Source organism: Geotrypetes seraphini, chromosome 8 (assembly GCF_902459505.1).
Source record: "Geotrypetes seraphini chromosome 8, aGeoSer1.1, whole genome shotgun sequence".
In the NCBI taxonomy this organism is placed as follows: Eukaryota; Metazoa; Chordata; class Amphibia; order Gymnophiona; family Dermophiidae; genus Geotrypetes; species Geotrypetes seraphini.
The window spans coordinates 14,282,210-14,304,518 of record NC_047091.1 but is presented as its reverse complement, the minus strand read 5'-3'; the positions used below and the strand labels follow the sequence as shown (position 1 = coordinate 14,304,518).

At 43.9% G+C, this 22,309-nt stretch overlaps 1 protein-coding gene across 3 annotated transcripts in view; it reads left to right on the top strand.

Annotated features, from left to right (window-relative positions):
* CTPS1 (CTP synthase 1) overlaps positions 1–22,309 on the top strand; it is an 85,324-nt gene that overhangs the window by 46,433 nt on the left and 16,582 nt on the right. For all 3 annotated transcript variants that reach the window (XM_033956991.1, XM_033956993.1, XM_033956992.1), the window contains 6 exons: positions 868–930; positions 5,904–5,947; positions 9,060–9,156; positions 15,134–15,189; positions 15,379–15,475; positions 16,828–16,972. In XM_033956991.1, coding sequence (XP_033812882.1) covers positions 868–930; positions 5,904–5,947; positions 9,060–9,156; positions 15,134–15,189; positions 15,379–15,475; positions 16,828–16,972 — 502 coding nt within the window. The remainder of the gene's footprint in view (positions 1–867; positions 931–5,903; positions 5,948–9,059; positions 9,157–15,133; positions 15,190–15,378; positions 15,476–16,827; positions 16,973–22,309) is intronic.

Genomic DNA, 22,309 nt, shown 5'->3' with positions numbered 1-22,309 from the left:
TGACTTAATTGCACTAATTAAAAAGTATTTATGTTAGAGACTAAAAGCATCTTTAAAAAAGGAAAGTTTTAAATTTATTTTTGAAGAGACTGAGTTCCTTTTCATCTCTTATATATTGTGGTAGAGAGTTCCAAGTTTGGGGGGCCACAATTGAAAACATGTCATGACGTCTGGTACCTACCACTTTTAAAGAAGGGACTACCAGTAATCCTTGTGCTAAAGATCGAAGGGTGCGTGATAAATTATATGGGATAAGCATCCAAGTTTTAAATACCAGCAACAAAATTTTATAAGTGATGCGATGAGTAATGGGGAGCCAGTGCGACTCAATCAAGTAAGGAGTAACATGGTCATACTTCAATTGTGCACAAGAGATGATGCATTTACATATAATATTAACATTACAGCACAATAAACTTAATATAATAAAGACAAGACTTATTTCCCCCACCCATTTCCAATTAACCAACACCTTATAAAAATACCTGTAAACAACCTATCTATACCTCTTAACCAGTGCCAAAACATACCCCCCTCCTTGGATGTGTATGTATTCCTCATTTATATAAATCAATCAATCCTTACAATATTTAGTTAATGGTTCCCAAACTTCCATAAATTTTTTTATAATATCCCTTCTGAATGGCCATAAACTTTTCCATTTTAAAGACCTAACATAACGTAATCTGTAATGGTACAAATATCAAATTCCAAAGCATAGGTTGCCTCTTAGCATCATTTAAGGAAATCAAGAGGCTTGATTTTTGAAATGTAACATTTTGAGTGGCTGAGAACTTGTGATGAAGATTAGACTGAAAATGGAAGCTGGACTGCGCCTCACTGAGTTTTTGCTTTCTTGCAATTCAGGAGTTTGTCTGGGAATGCAGCTAGCAGTGGTTGAATTTGCACGTAATATTCTTGGCTGGCAAGGTAAGAATATCCCGGAGATTTAGGGACGTAGTTATCAACTTGATATGATACACAGGTCTTATTAGGGAGAGAAAAGAAAAGTTTTATAGATGCAGTAAGTACTTGAGTGCGTTTGTTATTTTTTTTAAGGAAACCATAAAGAGTAAAGAAAGAAAAGATCTTATAAACTTTGCTAACATGGGGGGGTCCTTTTACTAAGGCGCGCACGCTAAATTCTAACACGTCCATTATAGTCTATGGACGCGTTAGCATTTATCATGTGCTAAAACGGCTAGCGCGCGTTAGGGCCTGTTTTACAAAGCCGCACGACAACAGCCCCAAAGCCCTTAAATATCTATGGGCTTCGGGGCCGTTACCGCACTGCAGCCGCTAGCACGGCTTTGTAAAACAGGCCCTTAGTAAAAGGACCCTATAGTAAATGGTAGAAGATAAAGATCAACATGGCACACTTAATCTGTAGCCAGGGTTTCCACCTTTAAAAAAAAACAAAAAAATTAGGATTATAACTAATGCCCAGTTGAGTCTACCACCTTTGCCTCTTGTTCTATTCTTTAAAAGTGTGAAAGTTATTTAAATCTTACTATAACTGAAAATGCTATACTGTATATTTTCATTCCATCATCAGGCCATATAGGGAACCTCTGTGTTTATCCCACACGTGGAATTCTGTTAGTTTCTCGATTCCACCGCTTTCTGTGGAAGAGCATTCTAGGAATCCAGCACTCTGTGAAAAAAGTACAGTGGTACCTCGGTTTACGAGTGCACCGGTTTGCGAGTGTTTTGCAAGACGAGCAAAACATATTTGCAAAATCGGTGCCTCGGAAACCGAGCATGGCTCGATTTACGAGCGCCCTCCCCCCCCCCCGCAATCTGGCACCCCCCCCCCCCGACACGATCCGACATCCCCCCCGACACAATTGGGTACCCCCCGCCGCTTCTTAACCTCATCTGGGCTCTTGAAGATCTGCTACTCGTCTGCTGGGCCTTGAGCATCTGAGCATGCTCAAGGCCTGTGAGTTCACGTTCACGTTCAGAACGTGAACTCGCAGGCCTTGAGCATGCTCAGATGCTCAAGGCCCAGCAGACGAGTAGGCAGATCTTCAAGAGCCCAGATGAGGGTAAGAAGCGGCGGGGGGGGGGGGGTGCCCAATTGTGTCGGGGGGGATGTCGGATCGTGTCGGGGGAGTGCCCAATCGTGTCGGGGGGGTCGGATCGTGGCGGGGGGGTGCCCAATCGTGGCGGGGGGGGCGGATTGTGGCGGGGGAGGGTGCCGGTTCGAGGCAGGGGGGTGCCGGATCGCAGGGGGGGCCTTCGAGGGGAGCAATGCCAGGTCTCGGGGGGGGGGGGGGAACGCATCAAAGCGAGTTTCATTATTTCCTATGGGGAAACTCGCTTTGATAAACGAGCATTTTGGATTACGAGCATGCTCCTGGAACGGATTATGCTCATAATCCAAGGTACAACTTATTTTTTATTCTCTAGTTCTATTGGCTCTCCATTTTTGAAAAAGGTTGTTTTGTTCCTTGCTGTCTTTCAAGAATTTAAATGTCTGTTGCACATCTTTCCAGGATATACGTATTCAAGTCTTCAAATCTCTTTTCATCTTTCTGTGCAGACCCTATACCAGTTTGTTCAGTTTCCTTTGAACGAGGCCTGTGTATCGTATCATTTACAGGATTGCATATGTGCCTGAAAGATACAATATATGTAACATAAACCTGCCACATCTTCACAATAGTTGTCTCAATTGTCATTGCTAGGGAAGGTTTTCCTGCATTTACCATTTCTTTGTCTTTCTACTCAGCTTCTAACTTCCCTCTTCCCCACATTCATCTACCTGGGTTTAGCATTTAATTGTCCTTTAGTCCCATTGCTTTGGTGGTAAGGAAAGCCATGCAGCAGCTTAAAGACTAATATGTTGCAATGGCAAACATCCCACATACTTCTCTTTATTTACTTTTCCCTGCTTAAGAAAAAAAAATAAATCTCAGAAATCTATATTTTCCAATAATATACGGTCATGTGAAAAAATGAGGACACCTGATGAAATATTTGTCTTAAAGAAATGTTCACATATCGATATCAAATCTTTTTTTTTTTTATTTTTTTTATTTATCGCTGGAAAAGAAAGAGATGTAATTGCAGGTAAACAACAAAACTTTTCATGAAACAAAAGGTATCCACAAAAATGTGTATTCTAACTGAGGAATAAATTAGAATACCCCCACATATCCTCCTACTTAAAGTGGCTCAAATAACACACATGTGTATCACATCAGATACACATGATTAGAACATCATTACTCAGCACTTTGAAGGAGGTTTGCCCTTCTTAAACCTCAGACATTTAGTTTGGTGTTCTCATGACTGCTGCGGTGAGAGTGAGCACCATGAGATCAAAAGAGCTGTCTGAGGCCTTCAGAAAGAAGATTGTAACAGCTTATAAGTCTGGTAAGGGATTTAAAAAGATCTCAAAAGAATTTGACATTAAGCCATTCCATGGTCCGGAAAATAGTGTACAAGTGGAAGACTTTTTCCAAACAACTGCCAACATGCCCAGGTCTGGCCATCCAAGCAAGTTGACACCCAGAGCAGACCGCAAGATGCTGAAAGAAGTCTCCAAAAACCCTAAAATGTCATCGTGGGACCTAAAGCAGGCTCTTGCTACTGTTGATGTGAAAGTGCATGCCTCTACAATTAGAAAGAGACTGCACAAATTTAACTTGCAAAAACATCAAGGCCAGACTGAAGTTTGCCAGAGAGAACATAAGACAAAACACCAGGACTTCTGGAATAGTGTTCTATGGACAGATGAGTCTAAAATTGAATTATTTGGACATCACAAAAGAGGACATGTTTGGCGTACATCAAATACAGCATTCTTTAGCACTCTCCAGACCAGTAGAGGTTATTCTTTATGAATGGGGTATATATCCAATCATGACCAGCAGGTGGAGACTGAAAACAAAACTGTGGAATAGTACATAAGATATCCCCTTCTCTATTCTTATCAGTCTACTTCAGTCTCCAGCAGGTATTGAGTGAGCTGTACCCATCTCCCTTGGTAGGGCTGTTGGAATTTGTTTAGGGGGTTTCTAGTCCCTGTTTTTGGCCGGACAGAGCTTGGGTGGGCCCTGTTTGGTGATCTGTTCAACCTCGGAGGTGTCAAACCTGGCGGGTCTCGGCAGGGTCCCTCCCCCCACTTCCTCCATCTCCCCACATTTTTTATAGAGGAGCCTCAGCAGTAAGCCTTGCCCCCTAAATCAAGCAAGGCATATTGCTTCGAGAGCCTGTGGAGTCTGTTCTGTAAAAAAAAAATCCTGAGGTAGTGCCAGTCTGCAGGGTTGCATCCCTGTCAATTTACTGTATTTTCTTCCTCCTCCCTCATCTAAGTGCCCGCGGGGGGCTTGGATTACGGATTGGTGGTCGGAGGAGCGTGTTGGCAAGGATGAGGACCTGGCCACTTTGGCGGGCTTTCAGGATCCTCTAGAGGGGATGCCTGCTGGCAGTGGGGCGTCGGGTTTCCTGTCTTCCGGTGCAGAGGCGTCCGTGGTGCGCCTTTTATTCAGAAGGATGTGCTTTTAGACCTGATTAGCAGGTCTCAGTGCTGCATTTTTGAAGTTGCGCCACCAGAGACCCCGCATATGGGGGCCCCTCTGTTTCAGGGGGGTCTGTCCTGTTTCCCTCTCTTTTCCTGTGCGTCAGGATTTTCGAGATATCATGCAGGCGCAGTGGAATACGCTGGGGGCGCCATTTCGGTTGGCGCGCACCTTGGCTCCTTGGTATCCCATCCCGGAGGGGGATAAGGCTACCTTAATTTCACCAGTGGTGGACGCGGAGGTCTGAATATTTCATGGGCTGTCCTAATTTTTTCACATGACTGTCTGTCCAGCTGAACTCCAGTGCCCATGTTGCTTGCCATCAGTTGTATAATTTATTATTTTCGGGGTCTAGAAGTTTCTCTGTTGTGGGCTTCCAGCTCAGTCATTGGAACGATGGCTCCTTTTAAAGCACTGTGATCACGAACTGTTAAGCTGGCCATTAGGTGTCACCCACTACATAATAAGTCTCCCTTACCTCAGGGACTTTGAATATGGTCTCAGCATGGTCCGTGGAGCAGAAGACTTTATTTTGGGATTGAACCCAGGACTTTCATGAAAGCACACAATAGTGCCACTGTGAATCACTGGGACAGTCCCTATATTGTGACCCACTGAGCGAAAAGACCAAAAGTGGGGTTACAAATAAGAGAGGCAATAAAAGTTAGAGGGGTAAATTGAGCAACTTTCATTTTTGTGTACTATATAGGGTCAGTAGAAAGGAACTATGCAAACTTTATCCTTAATTTCATATGGATTACAGAGATGTGAATGTTTGTGTTTGATTGTTTTTGAAAAACACATTTTAAAAATATGTACTTTTTTTATTGATAAACGTTTCTCATTTTTAAAGACATAATTAGTCCAGAAATACTGCAGGATTATGCAATTGATATCCCTCCTATCTTGTGTAAATAAGTCACATGCCCCACTTCTGGTACCTTTTCGCTCGTTGGGTTACATATAATTTCTAAGCTAATTTGTTCATGTCAATGCTGTAATAAAATATTATAGATAAAATGAATGAGCATTACAAATGTATGAGGCATATACCACTAAGCTGTGTCATACAGCAACACATAGTCAGCAGAGAGACCTTTGAAAAGTAGAATTTGCTTGACCCCCAGGAGGAATTGGTCAGAATCCCTGGAGACGTAATGTGCATTCCCCTTATCCCCTGGAGAAGCCAACAAGTATTCACTTTCTTCCCCCTTCCGTCACCATTACTCTTGCCGTTCATGGGCCTTAGTGTGCTCACTGTTTACAGCAAGTCTTTGCCTTTAAATTATTTTAGCTTGATTCTCATTGTATCTATAATCCTCTAAATCAATTGCTATTCAAAGGTTTTCTTTTTGCTAATATGTTTTATTTCAGATGCAAACTCCACAGAATTTAATTCCAAAACCAGTTACCCAGTGGTGAGCATGATACTGATGGTTTTACTATTAGACCCACAATGTCTGTTTTCTCTTTCTGGCCTTACTCTGACCACCAAGCACTATAGCAGGGGTTTTAAACCCAGTCCTCAGGACACACCCAGCCAGTCAGGTTTTTAAAGATATAGTGAATATACATGAGATAAATTTACATGGACTGCTTCCAATGTATGCAAGCTTATCTCTTGCATATCCACTGAAAACCTGACTGGCTGGGTACGTCCCAAGGACTGCACTAAGAACTAGAGAGTTGCGCAGGGACAGAAATCCCACCCGTCCCCGCCAAAATCCCACCCGTCCCCGCGAGGAATCCCTCCGTCCCCACCCGTCCCCGCAAGGAATCCCTCCGTCCCCACCCATCCCCGCGAGGAATCCCTCCGTCCCCACCCGTCCCCGCGAGGAATCCCCTCCGTCCCCACCCGTCCCCGTGAAGAATCCCCTCCGTCCCCACGAGGAATCCCCTCCGTCACCATCCTTCCCTATAAACTTCAGAAATAGTTATTTTATTTAATTATGCTACTGAATTAAAGGCTCTGGTAGAGACCCATTTACAAATAAGCAAAGAGACTTTATTAATTTGGAAATATTAATTGGGAAGAATACATACTTTGTAAATGGGTTTCTACCAGAACCTCTAATGTAAATATAAAATATAAATACTCAGCTGATGAGAACCCACAAACTGTCAGCTGAGGACTTCCTTTGCAGTTGGCCGGGGGTCCCTTTTGCCAAACTTGGCAGGCAGCAGTAGCGTCCCTGAGTCACAGATGCTGGCACCTCAGTGGCTCATGGATGCTGCCAGCGACTGCTGCGCTTGGTGGAGGGGAGTTCTGGCCATCTCTAGAGGAGGTCCTCTGCTGGCGGTGCTTGGGGATCCCCACCAGTCACAGCAAGGGTCAACAAGTACTTCAACACTGTAGAAATAAAACCAGAAATGCATTTCCTTTTCTTTTGAACACAAAACAAAGACATCTTCCATATAAATTTCCCAAAGCTAACATATTTTAGTCAATAAATTCCGTTTTTTACCTTTGTTGTCTGGAGACTTATTTTTCCATAAAGTTGGTCCCAGTTTCTTTTTTCCGCTTTCCCATCTTCTGTAAATTTTTCTGTTGCTGTCCATTGGTTCCCCCTACCATGGTCCAGCATTTATCTCTTTCTCATCATTCGTGCCTGCCCACCAGCCCCATGCCCAACATTTCTCCTTCTATCACCCCTCTCCAACACTATGCCACATCTCTCCCTCCATTCCCTTCACCACTGTCCAATATTCCTCCCTCTTGCATCCCTTTCAATCTGTCCCATTGTTCCCTTGCCACATTTCTCACTCTCATCTTTTTCTTCCCTATCATATTCTGTACCTCCCTCCCTACGACCAAAAGTTCTCCTCTTTCTTCCATTTGCCGTGTGTACACAACCATCTCTCTTTCCCGCTCATTGACACACCCACACCCAATTCTCTCTTTCTATTCCCTTCCCCACCTCAGCATCTCTTTCCCTCCCTTCCTCTCTCCCCAGTTCATGACTTCTGTGTCCAAAAATGCACTCCCTTCCACCACTTCATTCGAGTCCAGATAACAGCAGGGGTTGGAGGTAGCCTGCAGCAAGCCATATGTAGCCGACCCAGAAGTCTTCCCCCGAAGTCAGAGCTGACATCGGAGGGAAGGCTTTGCAACAGTCTGGCGGTGGCTGAGGTGTCAGGTGGGAGGGGGTAGATACTGGATGTAGGAGGTGAGAGGAGACAGACTGTAGATAGAAATGGGGAGGGATCAGACACACTGGATGAAAGGGAAAAGATAAGACAAGCTGGAATGCCTGGGGAGAGAGAAAAAGACAGATGATGGATGTAAAGAAAAGGAGAGGGGAGGAAGACATTGAATGGAAAGGAGGAGAAGGGGAGGATACGAATGGAAGGGAGGAAAGAGAAAGATGGAGCAGACACTGAATAGAAGGAATAGAAAGAGAAATGAAGCAGATGCTGGGCTGAAAGGGGGGGAAAGATGGGCAGATGCTGGATGGAAGGGGGAGAAAGAAGGGTGGATGATGGATGGGATGACAGAGAGGGCAGAAAGGAGGAAGAGAGGAGACAGATCAGATGTTGGGCAGAAGCAGCAGACAGAGGGGCAGATGCTGGATGGAAAGAGGAGGAGGGGCAGATGCTGGATGGAAAGGGACCTCAGGTCAGCATCTGAATGGCCGTGCAAATCTACATGGGTCCAAATGGTGCCACACACTGCTAGACCCCCCCCCCCCAGTCCATTGTGCTTTCTAGAAGCCAGTATTGTGGTGCAGCCTGGTCCCTGCTAGGTTTTCTCCCCCTAGATTGGGACAGACTGTGCTTTTGCCAGCAGAGGCAGAGTGGTGAGCCTGCATGATGGCGCAAACTATCCCCCCTCCCCACCCCACCCCACAAGTGTCCTCCACCCAGAACAGGACCGAATCTGGGTTCCCAGTGGCTGAGCAGTGAGCCTACCAAGGTATCCCCTACTGAGAATGGAACCAACTCTGCATTCCCGGCCTTTGTATGAGGGAGGTCTGGTGCCCCAGAGTAAGAAGACTTAGACTAGAGTCATAGCGCACGAGAGAGACTCCCACGGGGATGAAAACAGCCTACCTAAATTCTGGCGATGCAGGCATGCAGCTTACAAGTCCGGCATCGCAGCGGGAAATAGCCATGCTGAGCAGTGAGCTCGTCACGTACACAGATGAAAGCCTTGCTTGCTGATTGGTCCGGTGGCACAGCGGGGCGGGGCCGCTGGACCAATCAGCAAGCAAGGCTTTCATCTGTGTACGTGCTGAGCTCACTGCTCAGCATGGCTATTTTCCGCCGCGACGCCGGACTTGTAAGCTGCATGCCTGCATCGCCAGAATTTAGGTAGGCTGTTTTCATCCCGTGGGAGTCCCGTGGGCCAGGGGGCGTCCCCGTGGGAGTCCCGTGGGTCGGGGGCATACCCGTGGGAGTCCCGTGGGCCAGGGGGCGTCCCCGTGGGAGTCCCGTTGGTCTGGGGGGAACCCGCGGTATCCCCGCGGGACCCGTTCCCGTGCAGACCTCTACTAAGAACCTCTGGTCTATAGCGATTTTATTTTTCTACAGGTAATTGACATGCCAGAACACAACCCTGGACAGATGGGTGGAACCATGAGACTTGGCAAAAGAAGAACCATCTTCCGAAGCAGCAGTTGTCTTATGAGTGAGTGCTGTGTTCTTGTCTTCTTCCCAATCCTGGTAGTTTCATAAGTATTTTCTGGCGAGGGCAATTGAAACTCTAACTTCTGGGCAGCATGTATACTTGGAAAGATTCAGTACAAGAAGAAAATCATATGCCAACTATGTTCCTTGTCTGTTTGGGACAGGAGGCTGCTGCTTTTTGATGGTCCTTGCTGTACAGCAAGCTACTGAAAATATACCTCAGGGAGAGGGGTTTTCTCTGAACAGCAAAGGTCTTGACAGTTGCCCAATTTTATTATCTGGAGGAGATTAAAGATGAAAGGCATAAAAGATTAAAAAAATTATTATTATTCCAGTGCAATAGGAACGGTATGTTGAATGATAGGGTTGTCCATGCCTGCTCGCGAGTATTCCACAGATGTAGTCATAGCTTTTCAGCTCCTCCTCCTTCCTGGTCTCTGATGCTCCCTGCGGGCAAGCATGAAGGTTTAGTGCTGATCTGCTCCCTTTATTTGCAGTGTTTTCTTTCTTTTTTTTGGAGGGGGGGTTTGTATTTTTTTGGTTGCGCGGTTTTTAAGCGGCTTAAGCAACTGCTGTGCCTGCTTGGAGAGGAACAGACTTAAGGGCAAATTTTATAAGAAGCGCCCAAGAGTTAGACACTTGTATAGGCAATGTTCAGCGTGATTCAAGTAAAATTGTGTGTGGCGCGGTGGTTGAAGCTACAGCCTTAGCACCCTGGGGTTGTGGGTTCAAATCCCGCGCTGCTCCTTGTGACCCTGGGCAAGTCACTTAATCTTCCAGAGCCCCAGGTACGTTAGATAGATTGTGATCCCACTGGGACAGATAGGGAAAATGCTTGAGTACCTGATTGTAAAACCGCTTAGATAACCTTGATAGGCGGTATATAAAAAATCCTGTTAAACTTGATAAAATAAACTTGAAGCTATGAGTTAAATTCTATTAAAAACAAAGAAACCTTGATCATAAGAACATAAGAAGTCTTTCTTCTTCACCACATTGGACCCGAGCAAACAGACAAAATGGCCACACACCCTCTATTTATATTAGCAAGACCATACTATCCCTTCCATTACTCTTAAAGAGACAGAGCGTAATAGATTCAAAATCCCTGCATATTGCTTGAACAGCACCACCTAGTGGGGACAAGCTTCAATTTAACTATCAACTAATAGAAATGCTGCCATTCAAGGCTTTTGTTAAGACCATTAGGATGAACAGAATCTGACTTAAAGATCCAACGTTGTTCTCTCTGTGCAAAGATTTTTTTTAAAATCACCTCCCCTCCTCCGCTTCTTTATTACATCTACAACCAATGCTTTGAAAGAAAAAAAAATCATCATGTTTATATTCATAACAATGTTTTACCAGGGGCGCTGTCATATTCCCCCTAGTGATGTTACTCTTGTGTTCGTTTAATCTAATATTGAACGCTCTCGATGTTTGCCCTACATAAGTAAGATTGCATGGACATCTGAGGATATAAATAACGCCCATCGTTTTACAATTAGAAGAATGGTTCAACCTATACTTTTTTTTATCCTTAGGATTGATAAACTCAGTAGTCAATTCCATAATTTTACACATCTGGCAATGACTACAACTTGAGTGCCCTGTTGTTACACCTACATCCCTGTGCTCAACATCAGGAAATATAGCAGGACACAAAATTTCCCTCAGGTTTTTTGATCTACGATACGCAATATGTAGTTCCAAATCCTTGAATCTTCCTGTAATGTTTAACATTTGCCAGTGTTTTCTTAAAATTTTTGCCACCGTGGGGCTGTTTTTCACATATGTAAGAACACATGCAACATTCTCTTCCTTCACATCTTCACATCTCCCACTGTTTTGTGTTGGCCATAATAAAAGATCCCTATTGTTATAAAGAGCTCTCTTAAATGCAGTATTGACCACTTTTTTCGGATAACCTCTTTTGATAAATTTCTCTTTCATGCCTCTAGCTTGATCTTTAAATTCTGTCACTGATGAACAAATTCTTCTTACACGAAGAAACTGAGAATATGGAAAACTCTTTTTTAAACTTAGAGGATGGAAACTAGAGAAGTGAAGCACTGAGTTTCTATCTGTTTCTTTTCTAAAAACATTAGTTTGAAACCCTTCTTCATGCCAGGTCACAGTTACATCAAGAAATGATATTTTCATTTTATTATAGGTATGGGTAAATTTGACACTTTGATGACAAGCATTAATATATGTAAAGAAGTTGTTTAGTTCTTCTTCTGTATCCTCCCATATAAAGAAAATATCATCAATGTATCTGTATCACTGTGCCATTTTAGAAAAATACCTAGAACTATATACCCACTAAATTTCAAAAGCAATCATAAACAGATTTGCCACTGACGGTGCCATGGTAATACCCATGGCAACACCGGATTTCTGGCGAAACATATCTTCAAACAGAAAAAAAACTTTCAGTCATAACAATTTCTGCCAGTTCCAAAATGAATTCGGTGGGAATTGGGTGCGGCCTTGAACGCATTTCAAGATTCTGGTGTAGCGCCCGTAGTGCTTCTGTTTGAGGAATAATAGTATATAAAGAGAAAACATCCATTGTAACCAAAAAACAATCTTTTTTTTTTGGAGCTATCTCTGCTAGCTTCCTCAAAAAATGTGTAGTGTCTTGAATATATGAATTGCTGGTTTTTACAAAAGGCTGAAGAAATTTATCCACATATGTGGAAGAAGCTTCTAATAACGACCCCTTACTTGAGACGATAGGACACCCAGGGGGGTTAATCATGGACTTATGAACCTTTGGAAGAAGATATAAGACTGGTACCTAAGGAAATAAAACATTGAGATATTTAAATTCCTTTTTCGTCAGATATCCACAATCTAACGCTTTTTTTGTAATCCGATTAATTTTTATTTGAAGATCAGCCATAGGATCTATAGATATTTTCTCGTATTCACTTCCTTCCAATTATCTATAAGCTTCCAGGAGGTGTACATGGTTTTATTTAATAACACGATACCACCATCTTTACCTGCCTTCCTGATTACCAGAGATTCATCATTCTGTAATGTATTTAAAGCCCTCCTTTCATGATTAGAGATGTTAAGCACCTCCTCTGGAATATCTTTTTTATTTAATTCCATCATTACTAATTTATGAAAAGAGTCCAGTAAAGAATCAACCGGACCCGGAGGAATCCAAACAGATTTAGGAAATACAATGGAGCGATCTTCCGTTTCATTATCTTGTGGAAAAAACATCTTAATGCGCAATTTGCAAATAAATCAACATTCCTAGTGGGTATAAAAGTCAAACTTTTACTGAGGATGTTCACTTCATCAATAGAAAGTTGATGATCTGAAAAGATTAATTACGGGAACCTCTGTCCCCTCTGAGATCTCGTTTGTGGCCTTTGATTGTAACTGTAATTCTGTGGAAAATTCTGTTGATAGTTCTGTTGATAATTCTGTTGATTCTGTGGAAAACCCTGATGGTTCCCACACCGACGTCGTCCCCTCTGCTGGTACCGGGCTCTGTGTTCTATAAAATCTTCATCGGAACTAAAATTACTAGCTGATGTACAACATTTTAAGCCTAAAGGCAACTCTGGCCCATTTTACACCCAGGAGCAGCTCCAATAGCTTGCAAATGCACATTTATTCCTGCTCCACCCAAACTGTTCCCACGAATGCCCTCATACAGCATGTTTGTAAGTATGTGCCATTTTGTTGCTGCTTGTATATCACTAGATTGTTCTTTTATTAAAAAAAACGAACAAAAAAACCCCCACCCCTCTCTGAACATAAAAATATTACTTAGCCACCTCCCCTGGCTCCCTTTTGAAAGACCTCCGGATAGTGGTGGGACAAGCGCATCCATTTATTTTGCAGGCACTACAGTTTTGAGTTAAAATTTGAGCTGTGGTGTTCATGCACCGCTCCTACTTTAAGCAAACCCCCCTAGTAGTGGCAGAAGGCTTAAAGCCGGGTGGGACGAATGTGAGATACCAGATCTGGGCGGAGGGAAGGCTAAACGTGCTGGGACAATTTTTAGTGGACAAGGGGGTATTCCCTTTGTCAGAGCTTATGCGGTCTTATGGCCTTACACAGATGGACCAGTTATAGTATTATCAGGTCCACATGTTTCTCTTTAAATGGATATTGTCAGACTTATACACTGAGAACTCCCTATGGGATAGGGTATGGGACAATCGCTGTGACAGGGGGTAGTATTTCTCGCATGTATAAAACCCTATTGTATCAAGGGGACCCTCCTGAGCTTAACACTAGTAAGGAAGTGGGAATCCTTACTAGGCCAATTTCTTGACCAAACCCAGTGGCAACGGATATTCTGCTCACTTCTTAGAGTATCCATAGTGAGTAATTTGGTCAAGAACAGATTTAAACAACTTTATCAGTGGTATTTAACCCCAGAGAGACTTCACAACATTAAATGAGATATTACTGAGTTATGCTGGTGGGGCTGTGGGGAGCGAGGAACTTATTATCACATTTGGTGGCAATCCCCAAAAGCTAGGAGGTATTTGATTATGATATTTGCTTGGTTGACTGAAATTTGTGTTCCGATTAAGAGAGAGCTGGACTGTGGCCTTTTGAATGGTCCACTGGAGGGAGTTCTGGTGAAATATAAACTGGTCGCTCTTGTTGGGGTTGGTAGTCCTAGTGGTACCTGATGGCACTGCAGACCGTGGTATGTGGACCTAGTTCACCTCTAGAGGGATGAAGACCTCAGACGATCCAAGTGGATCTTCTTATTCAGGGACTGATCCATATAGAAAATCCAGAACTTTTTAGGCTTATGGCATGGCTCTTGAATGGGCTACCCTGTTGAGTAAAGGTCTACCCTTCATACCTTTACTAGATGTAGCAGCCATAAAAGATGCCACTTTCGGGTCCTCCATTTTTGAAGACAGGCTCAGTGGGCCCGCCTTAGACTTGGAGAACTCCTTTGGTACGTCCCTAGCATTAAGGAATACTTGACACATTGCACTAGAAACAAAGATTAAGTTCTTACCTCAATAATCTTTCTTGTGGATGTGTCTAGTAGTTCTGAAGCCCCGCCCTGTAAGTGGGCTTTGCCTGTCTTCTGCGTTGGGATAAGTTTGGATTTGGACACTTCTCTGTCTCTCAAATAAGTAGGGAGAACCCCCCCAAACACACAAGAAAATAAAAGCTGATATAAGTCTCTGCTTGATAGCAGGATATGTGAATAGCTACAAACTCTAATATTAGTGCTGGGTACACATAGTTTTGGTATCTGTTTTGATTAGTTGTATGTTATAGTATTCATTGGTATGTTACAGAACAGAATTATAGTGTCAAGGATTTCCCCCCCGTTTCTCTCCTTATAGTTATCCCTGTCATTATAGTGCTCCCTTGATTGCTTTTGGCAGAAGCTCAAAGATGATTGATAGTATTCTGCAAGCAACTTGCGGGTTCAGATGCATAACCCTAGTTCAGGACTAGTAGACACATCTACAAGAAAGAAGATAATTGAGGTAAGAATCTTTTCTTTCTTATGAACAGGTTGTGACTTGGATGTCCTTTTGAAAAGCCCACCACACCTTTTATTCCAAGGTTAAAGCTTATACCACATTGAACTGAGTTCTGCGTTGTACTTTAAAAAAAAAATATTGCACCAAAATTCCTCAAGCTATGCCAATCACTTTACAAGAGTATAATTTTCTTAAATATACTATGGTCATGACTTGATGCGTGGACAGCACTGTACCATGTGTGGGGCACACCTGTGGATTGATTATTTTGGGATTCTGTAAAAACTTAAATCCCTGTGAACAAATTCATAGGATAACTTTGAATAAGACGCTGTAGGTCAGGAATTCTGAAGTGCTCTAAGTTGCAGAATAAACTTGGTATGTAGCAATGGGCCTAAGGTGGAGCTTACTTGGAAAAGGGAAGGGATTAACTTTGTGCAATGAGCCAGCAATATAAAGTACTGAACTGTATCCTCTTCACAGGAAAACTATATGGAGATCATGAATATATAGAAGAGAGACACCGACATAGATATGAGGTACAGATTTATGATAGTTAACTGTTCTTTTGCATGCATGCATGGCAGGTAAAAGATGTGTGGCAAGAGAGACTACTGGAGTAATAAAGAACAATGCCCTGTTTGGATCTAACTTGTACACCGTTGCTTTTCTTCATGCCTTTCCTCTTTGTTGACAAGTCTCTATCTCTACTTATACTTTTCCTGCAGGTGAACCCAGAGTTAAGGAACAGCTTTGAAGAGCAGGGCCTGAAATTTGTAGGCCAGGACACTGAAGGCGAGCGAATGGAGGTGGTGGAGCTGGAAGGTGGGCCTCGTGAATTGCTGAGTGAATTATTTTGATGTAGCATGGATTATGTTGTCAACAGCAGACACAGGAAGTACAAGTCTCCCCAGATGTATGGGTTTTTCCTGTCTCGAGCAATTTGCATCTGCCTAGACAGAGGAAATCAACAACAGATACTTGTAATAAAGTACTGCAGAAACAGATGTTGCTTATAAAAGGCATGAAAGGGAGAGGACAGTTTGCTCGATTCCGTGATGGCATAGTGTTGGCACTCTGTGTAGGAAGAGGTCGAGTGGCAGTGCTGTAGATGTCATTATTCTTGAAGAAAATGGAGACTTATTGGACTTGATGTATGCTGTTTACCTGTTGAGAGCAAAATGAGAAGTAAGGCAAAGAGACTTGTATGAGTTCTCCTGAGGAGACCTGCTTGGAAATGAATAAGAGAAACTTCAAGGAAAGCATAAAATGGAAAAAAAAGAAAGCCGCTAGGATCCTCGATATGCTTTCTTTGCATGCAAAAGTCAATCATCTGCCCCTCTTAAATGAGGGGGAAAATATTTGTTAGGGCTGCCCAGGGTAGGATTCCTCTGCTAGGCCTATTGCTTACTGTGTTGGCCAATCTGAGTTTGCTTCTGTGATGGCATTTACAGGATCTGGAGAAAGGGATTCTGTTCTTCAATGGTGATGCCTAGTGCCATGATTTTGGGCCCAAAGTTTCAGGGTTCCAGAAACAGCTATGGTGCTTGTTAATTCAGTGAGTGCACTAATTGAGAGGATATATAAGATGGGGAAGAGAAAGGAGCAATTCCTATTTAATTGCAAACAAACCACTGATGAAAACAAAAACAAAAAACTGTGGATAAAGATATTCTGGAGATAATTTATTATACACTGACATATAAAAACACGAAAATTCAATTAAAAAAGTACAATGATAAAAAAATACAGTGATAAAAATCCAACCGGACCCACTGTATTTTTTATCATTGTACTTTTTAAATTGAATTTTCATGTTTTTATATGTCAGTGTATAATAAATTATCTCCAGAACATTTGTATCCACAGTTTTTTGTTTTTGTTTTCATCGGTGGATTGTTTTCACTGTGGATCATTAGGTCTCCCCATTTTTCTTTGTTGTGATTGCAAACAAAAACTCATCACGCTGCATCCCAGCCCAGAAAAGCAGGAGGAAACTAATAGACTCCTCTTTCTCCCTCCCTCATCCCCCACCCCCAAAAAAAAAGTTGTGTTAATACCAAGACATTTCTGTATGAGACCTCTTTTTAAAAAAATTGCTGTTTGCCAACAAAGTCAATGTTGCGAATTCTAGGCCTTGTTTAGAAGCATATTTGTATGTCTCTTTTTCTCCATAGATCATCCTTATTTTGTTGGTGTTCAATATCATCCTGAGTTTACATCCAGGCCTATAAAGCCTTCTCCTCCCTACTTTGGTCTCCTGTTGGCTTCTGCAGGGAGACTCACACACTACCTCCAGAAAGGCTGCAGGCTCTCACCCAGGTAAGCAGAATAAAATCAGCACTCGTACCTTATTGAACCATACATATAATTTGCCTTAAATTTAGCCACCCACTTATTTATCCCAGTGATTTTATACAAAGCTGCACTTTGGCTCCTATTAAGATGTTTGATTTTGTTACATCTCCTCAGGAGTCCATGCGTTAGATGATCAATCCATTCCCATGAACTGGGTTTTGCAGAAGTGTGATACTTAACAGCATTCATCACCTCCCAATTTGCAGTGAATTTGTTTTTCCTTCTGCAAGCGAACTGTGCAGAGGTGTTTCTAATCTACTGTGCTTAGTTTTTCTTATTTTTGGATTTGTTGGTTTTTTTCTGAGACTTCGGTGCCAAGCGACCCCATATTTTGGAGATTCTGTGCCTGAGAAAAGATGCAGGATCTGCGGAGCCGGACTGCAGCTCACAGGGCAAACCTTCGGATGGACCTGTAAGGTCAACCTGCTGTGTTATACTTCAGGGCTCAGGGTCCATTCCTCTGGGAACCAGCTTGCCTTCTGATATATATTTTTTTTCCCCCAGTGGCTTGAGCGCAGGCTGTGGGCAATCTGTGTAAGAATCCTCAGGGTATCTGGGAGCCAGCTGTGTAATTTAGAAACATAGAAATAGACGGCAGATAAGGGCCACGGCCCATCCAGTCTGCCCACCCTAATGACCCTCCCCTACCTTTACCTTGTGAATAGATCCCACGTGTCGATCCCATTTGGCCTTAAAATCAGGCACGCAGCTGGCCTCAATCACCTGAAGTGGAAGACTATTCCAACGATCAACCACCCTTTCAGTAAAAAAGAACTTCCTGGTGTCACCTTGCAGTTTCCCGCCCCTGATTTTCCACGGATGTCCTCTTGTTGCCGAGGGACCCTTGAAAAAGAAGATATCTTCCTCTGCCTCGATGCGGCCCGTGAGATATTTGAACGTCTCGATCATCGAGCGAGTATAGCTGTAATTTTTCTAACCGTTCCTCGTACGGGAGATCCTTGAGTCCCGAGTCTTCGAGGTTCCATGGGAATGGAGGTGTCGGACAAAGTCGGTCTGACTGGCAGCCCAAAGACTTCTAGGTTGAGAGTCTGTTTTGGAAGTTTCTGAATCAGAATGTCCTTTCCATTTCTTCAAGCTGCAGAGAGAGCTGACTGACAGGCACTTTCACAGAACTGTTAAGTTCAGCCTCATTATTTCCTATGGGGGGGAGGAGTTGTCCAAAAACTTCATTTTTTAGGGTTTCTGGAGGTTAGGGTTCAGGACCCCTACCTGCAAAACTCCTATTTCAGCATTTTTTAATTTTTCAATTAAGTCTCCATGGGCCGTTTTTGGCTCTTTTTTTTTTCTGGCAGCAACTACCTTGGATTTTAAACAATATTTTTTTCTAAAGCCTCAAGGCCCTTTGGTTTTTACAGAAATCAACATGGTTTGACTCCTCGGGGTATGCTGACACCATTTCTTGTGTAATTTGCACCAGAGGAGTATCTGTGTGCCGCAGCGCATGCAAGTGAGGGACATGAGCCTCGTGCTTAGCTCCATCTGTGTCCTCCAGGGCTGGTGAACTGCTGTGGGTCCGAGAAATGGGTAAAAAGTCCTGTCCTGAGCCTGAATTTTGCAGCGATGCATGGAGTCAAGTGAGACCCATGAAAACTCAATCGGAGGTTCTGCAGGAGTCATTTATTTCCCCAGTATAAGGCTTCTCTCCATAATTTGTAAATCTTATTTAGAGAGCATTTCTGATGAGACTAGGACAGGTAGTGCAACCTGTGTGTGCATAGCCATTGGCCCAGGGAGCGTCTTCGCTTCCTGAGGTTGTTTCGCAGGTCCCAGCTCCAGTGACCTTTTGGAGCCAGACTGGCTGGATTGGAGGTTAGACTCTGTGCTGCTTTTATCTCAGGGCTCTGAGACAGTCCTGGAAGACTCCTGTTTGGATCTGGCAGACAAGATGCCTCTCTGGCTCCTGATCAGGTGGATAATCCTCTTAGAGAATGACACGTGGAAAAATTTGTCCCTGTCACCGCCCCGTCCCTGCGACCACCATACCTGTCACTGCCCCGTTCCCGCGACTACTGTCCCCATAGCATCCATACAAGCCTCAGTACTGCAATATTTAGCTTATTCCTTCCTTATAAATCAAAGTTCTGGCTGCTGAACTAGAGAAAGAAATGTTTAGTTGGCAGGGCTTTGTTTATAAATTTTTATCAACACAACTAATGTACTACTTTATCCTAAAGCAGGGTAGGCAATTCTGGTCCTCGAGAGCCGGAGCTAGGTCAGGTTTTCAGGATCTCCACAATGAATATGTATGAGATGGATTTGCATGCACTGCCTCCTTGAGAAGCAAATCTATCTCATGCATATTTATTGTGGATATCCTGAAAACCTGACCTGGCTCCGGCTCTCAAGGACTGGAATTGCCTACCCCTGTCCTAAAGCAAAAAAAATATATAAATAAATAGAAATTTTTTTTCTACCTTTATTGTCTGGTTTCTGCTTTCCTTATCTTCTCATTCAGTTCCTTCCATCCACTGTCTGCATCTTCCATTTGCTCTATTACTGTGCCTCTCCCTTCACCCCCCACCCAATTGGTCTGGCACCCATCTTCTTCCCTCCATTCCCCCATAGTCTGGCATCTGTCTTTTTCCCTTCCAGCATCTTCTCCCCACACTCTGTTCCCCATTTCCCTTCAGCGTTTTCTCTCCACTCTCTGTTCCCCATTTCCCTTCAGCGTCTTCTCCCCACTCTGTCTTCCACATTTCCCTTCACCGTCTGTTCCATTCCTTCCCACCACCATCCTTTCCTCTCCCACCCTCTTCAGCGTCTGTTCCTTTGTACCGCCCTTCAGCACCCCTCGTGCGGTCCGACCATCTCCCTCCCTCTTACCTTTGTGGCGCATTACAATGTAATTTGTGCAAGCTGCCGGAGCCTGCGATCTCGGTACCCGTCCCATCAACACAAACCATCTCGCTTCTGTGTTTCTATTTTCCCCATTTCTAATATCTCCCCTATGTATCTGGCATTTCCCCCTGTGTCCATATTACATCCCCATGTATGTCCCCTTTATGTCTCTGTCCCTATGCACCCAAGCACATAATTCCCCCCCATGTATCTTCCCTTTATGTCTCTGTCCCAATGCATATAATTTCCCCTCTTTCTCTCTTACCTTCCTGTGTCCAGATTTCCCCTCTCTTCCTCTTCCACACCAATGTGTCTCTTCTCTGCAACGCCATCTAGCTTCTTTCCCTCTTTCTCCCCCCTCCCCCGCTTCCAGCATCTGGCTCGCCTGCCTGTCCTCCCCTTTCTTCCTGCTGTGGGTTTCTTTCTCTCCCTCCTCATCCTCTTGGCCCAGCATCTCTTTCCCTTTCACTCCCTCCTTCCTAGTGTGAGCCGATTACGGATCGTATGGCCCAGCAGCCCCCTCCTGCCCGATCGCAGGGTTCCGTCATCTCCCTCCACCTCACCTTAGGTGCCGACTTTAATTCTTCTTCTCCCAGCCGCACATGTGGCTGCTTGAATTGTTGAATCTTCTCTGACGCAACCGAAAACAGGAAGTTGCATCAGAGGAGAAGATTCAACAACTCAAGCAGCCACATGCACGGCTTATTGAAAGCGTGCGACTGGGAGAAGAAGAATTAAAGTCGGCACCTAAGGTGAGATGGAGGAAGGGAGATGGCAGTGAAAGAAAATAGATACATACAGCAGTGAAAGAAAATAGATAACTAAAAGAGTTTTAAATGAGCAAATGTAACAGCCTTCAGTGATAAAATATATTACTGTGCCGGATCTCAGTTATAACCATTTTCACCATCTGATTAAGAATCTTAAGTGTTTTGAGTGGAGATAATGGCATGAAAACTTTTAAAGATAATCATAGCCTCTTTGAAATAAACTAAACAAAGGAGATCATAATAAACTCTTTGAGATTTTGCAAGCAAAAAAGCTTCCAAGTGGAAAGGCTCAGAATATATATAGCTGTACTTATGGCTAGATTCTGCAAATGGTACCGTAATCAGCTGGTGTCTTAAAAAAAATGGCGCTGGTTGCGCATTACTGCGTTGTTTGCAGAATCATGGCTTCCGTCAAAAGTAGTCGACGTAAATGTAGGCCAGGCCTATATTTCCTGCTCCTTCCTTTGAAGGAGAATCGCGTCTAGCGATACCTGTAAACTCCACGCATAACCATGCTTATGTTAATATTAGGCACTGCTAGGCACTTACCTGTATGCACGATTCTAGCACCTACTTTTTTAAAATGAGAATTTGGTATTTTTAAACGGCGCAGACAATTACTAAACCGATTAAGTTAGGCGGTGATGCAATGACTACCACCGCCTAACTTACAGCTCTGTTTTGAGAATCCGGGCCTTAATGCCTTGACAGGAAATTAAACATCAACAGAGGGAACTGTTTAAAAAAAAGCACCTACTTCTTTAGCACTCTCCAGACCAGTAGAGGTTAACTTTACGAATGGGTATATATCTAATCATGACCAGCAGGTGGAGACTGAAAACAAAACTTTGGGACAGTATATACTATCCTCCCTTCTCTATTTCCCTCAGTCTTCTTTCAGTCTCCAGCAGGTGTTGAGTGATCTGTACCCATCTCTCTTGGTAGGGCTGTTGGAATTTGTTTAGGGGTTTATTGTCCCTGTTTTTGGCCGGACGGAGCTTGGTCGGGCCCTGTTTGGGGGTCCGTCCGACCTCGGGGGTGTCAAACCCGGCGGGTCACGAGCGGGGTCCCTCCCCCCACTTCCTCCACCTCCCCACATTTTTTTAGAGGAGCCTCAGCAGTAAGCCTTGCCCCCTAAGTCAAGCAAGGCATATTGCTTCGAGAGCCTGTGGAGTCTGTTCTGTAAAAAAAAAAAAAAATAAATAAATAAAAAATCCTGAGGTAGTGCTGGTCTGAAGGGTTGTTTCCCTTTAAGAAAACTGTATTTTACTGTATTTTTTCATGTAACCAGCACTTTTTTTATAGCTAGGTCGCGTCTGGAGCAATTGTGCCCTTCTCCGGGGGAGTAGGCCACAATTTTAGTCCAGCCGCGAGGCACTCGCGGCCGGCCTGAACTCGGCGGTTTGGGTCGGTGAGGTGGTGGAGCTCCGTCGGCAGCGGCTGCAGGCGCCCAGAGCTCCCCGCCGATGGTGCCTCGCGAGTCGGCTTGGAGCAGTGGGGAAGCCCGGTCTTCCACAACCGCCCACGGAGGGATTCCCCGAAGGATTCCCTCTCAGCTGATTTTTTGACAGCTGATGCCGACTTGCCTGTCTTAGCGGCTGGGACTGTTCAGTCTTCTCAGCCGCTACAGGCCATGGAGGGAGCATTTTTGGCGGGAACTTCGCCATTTTCT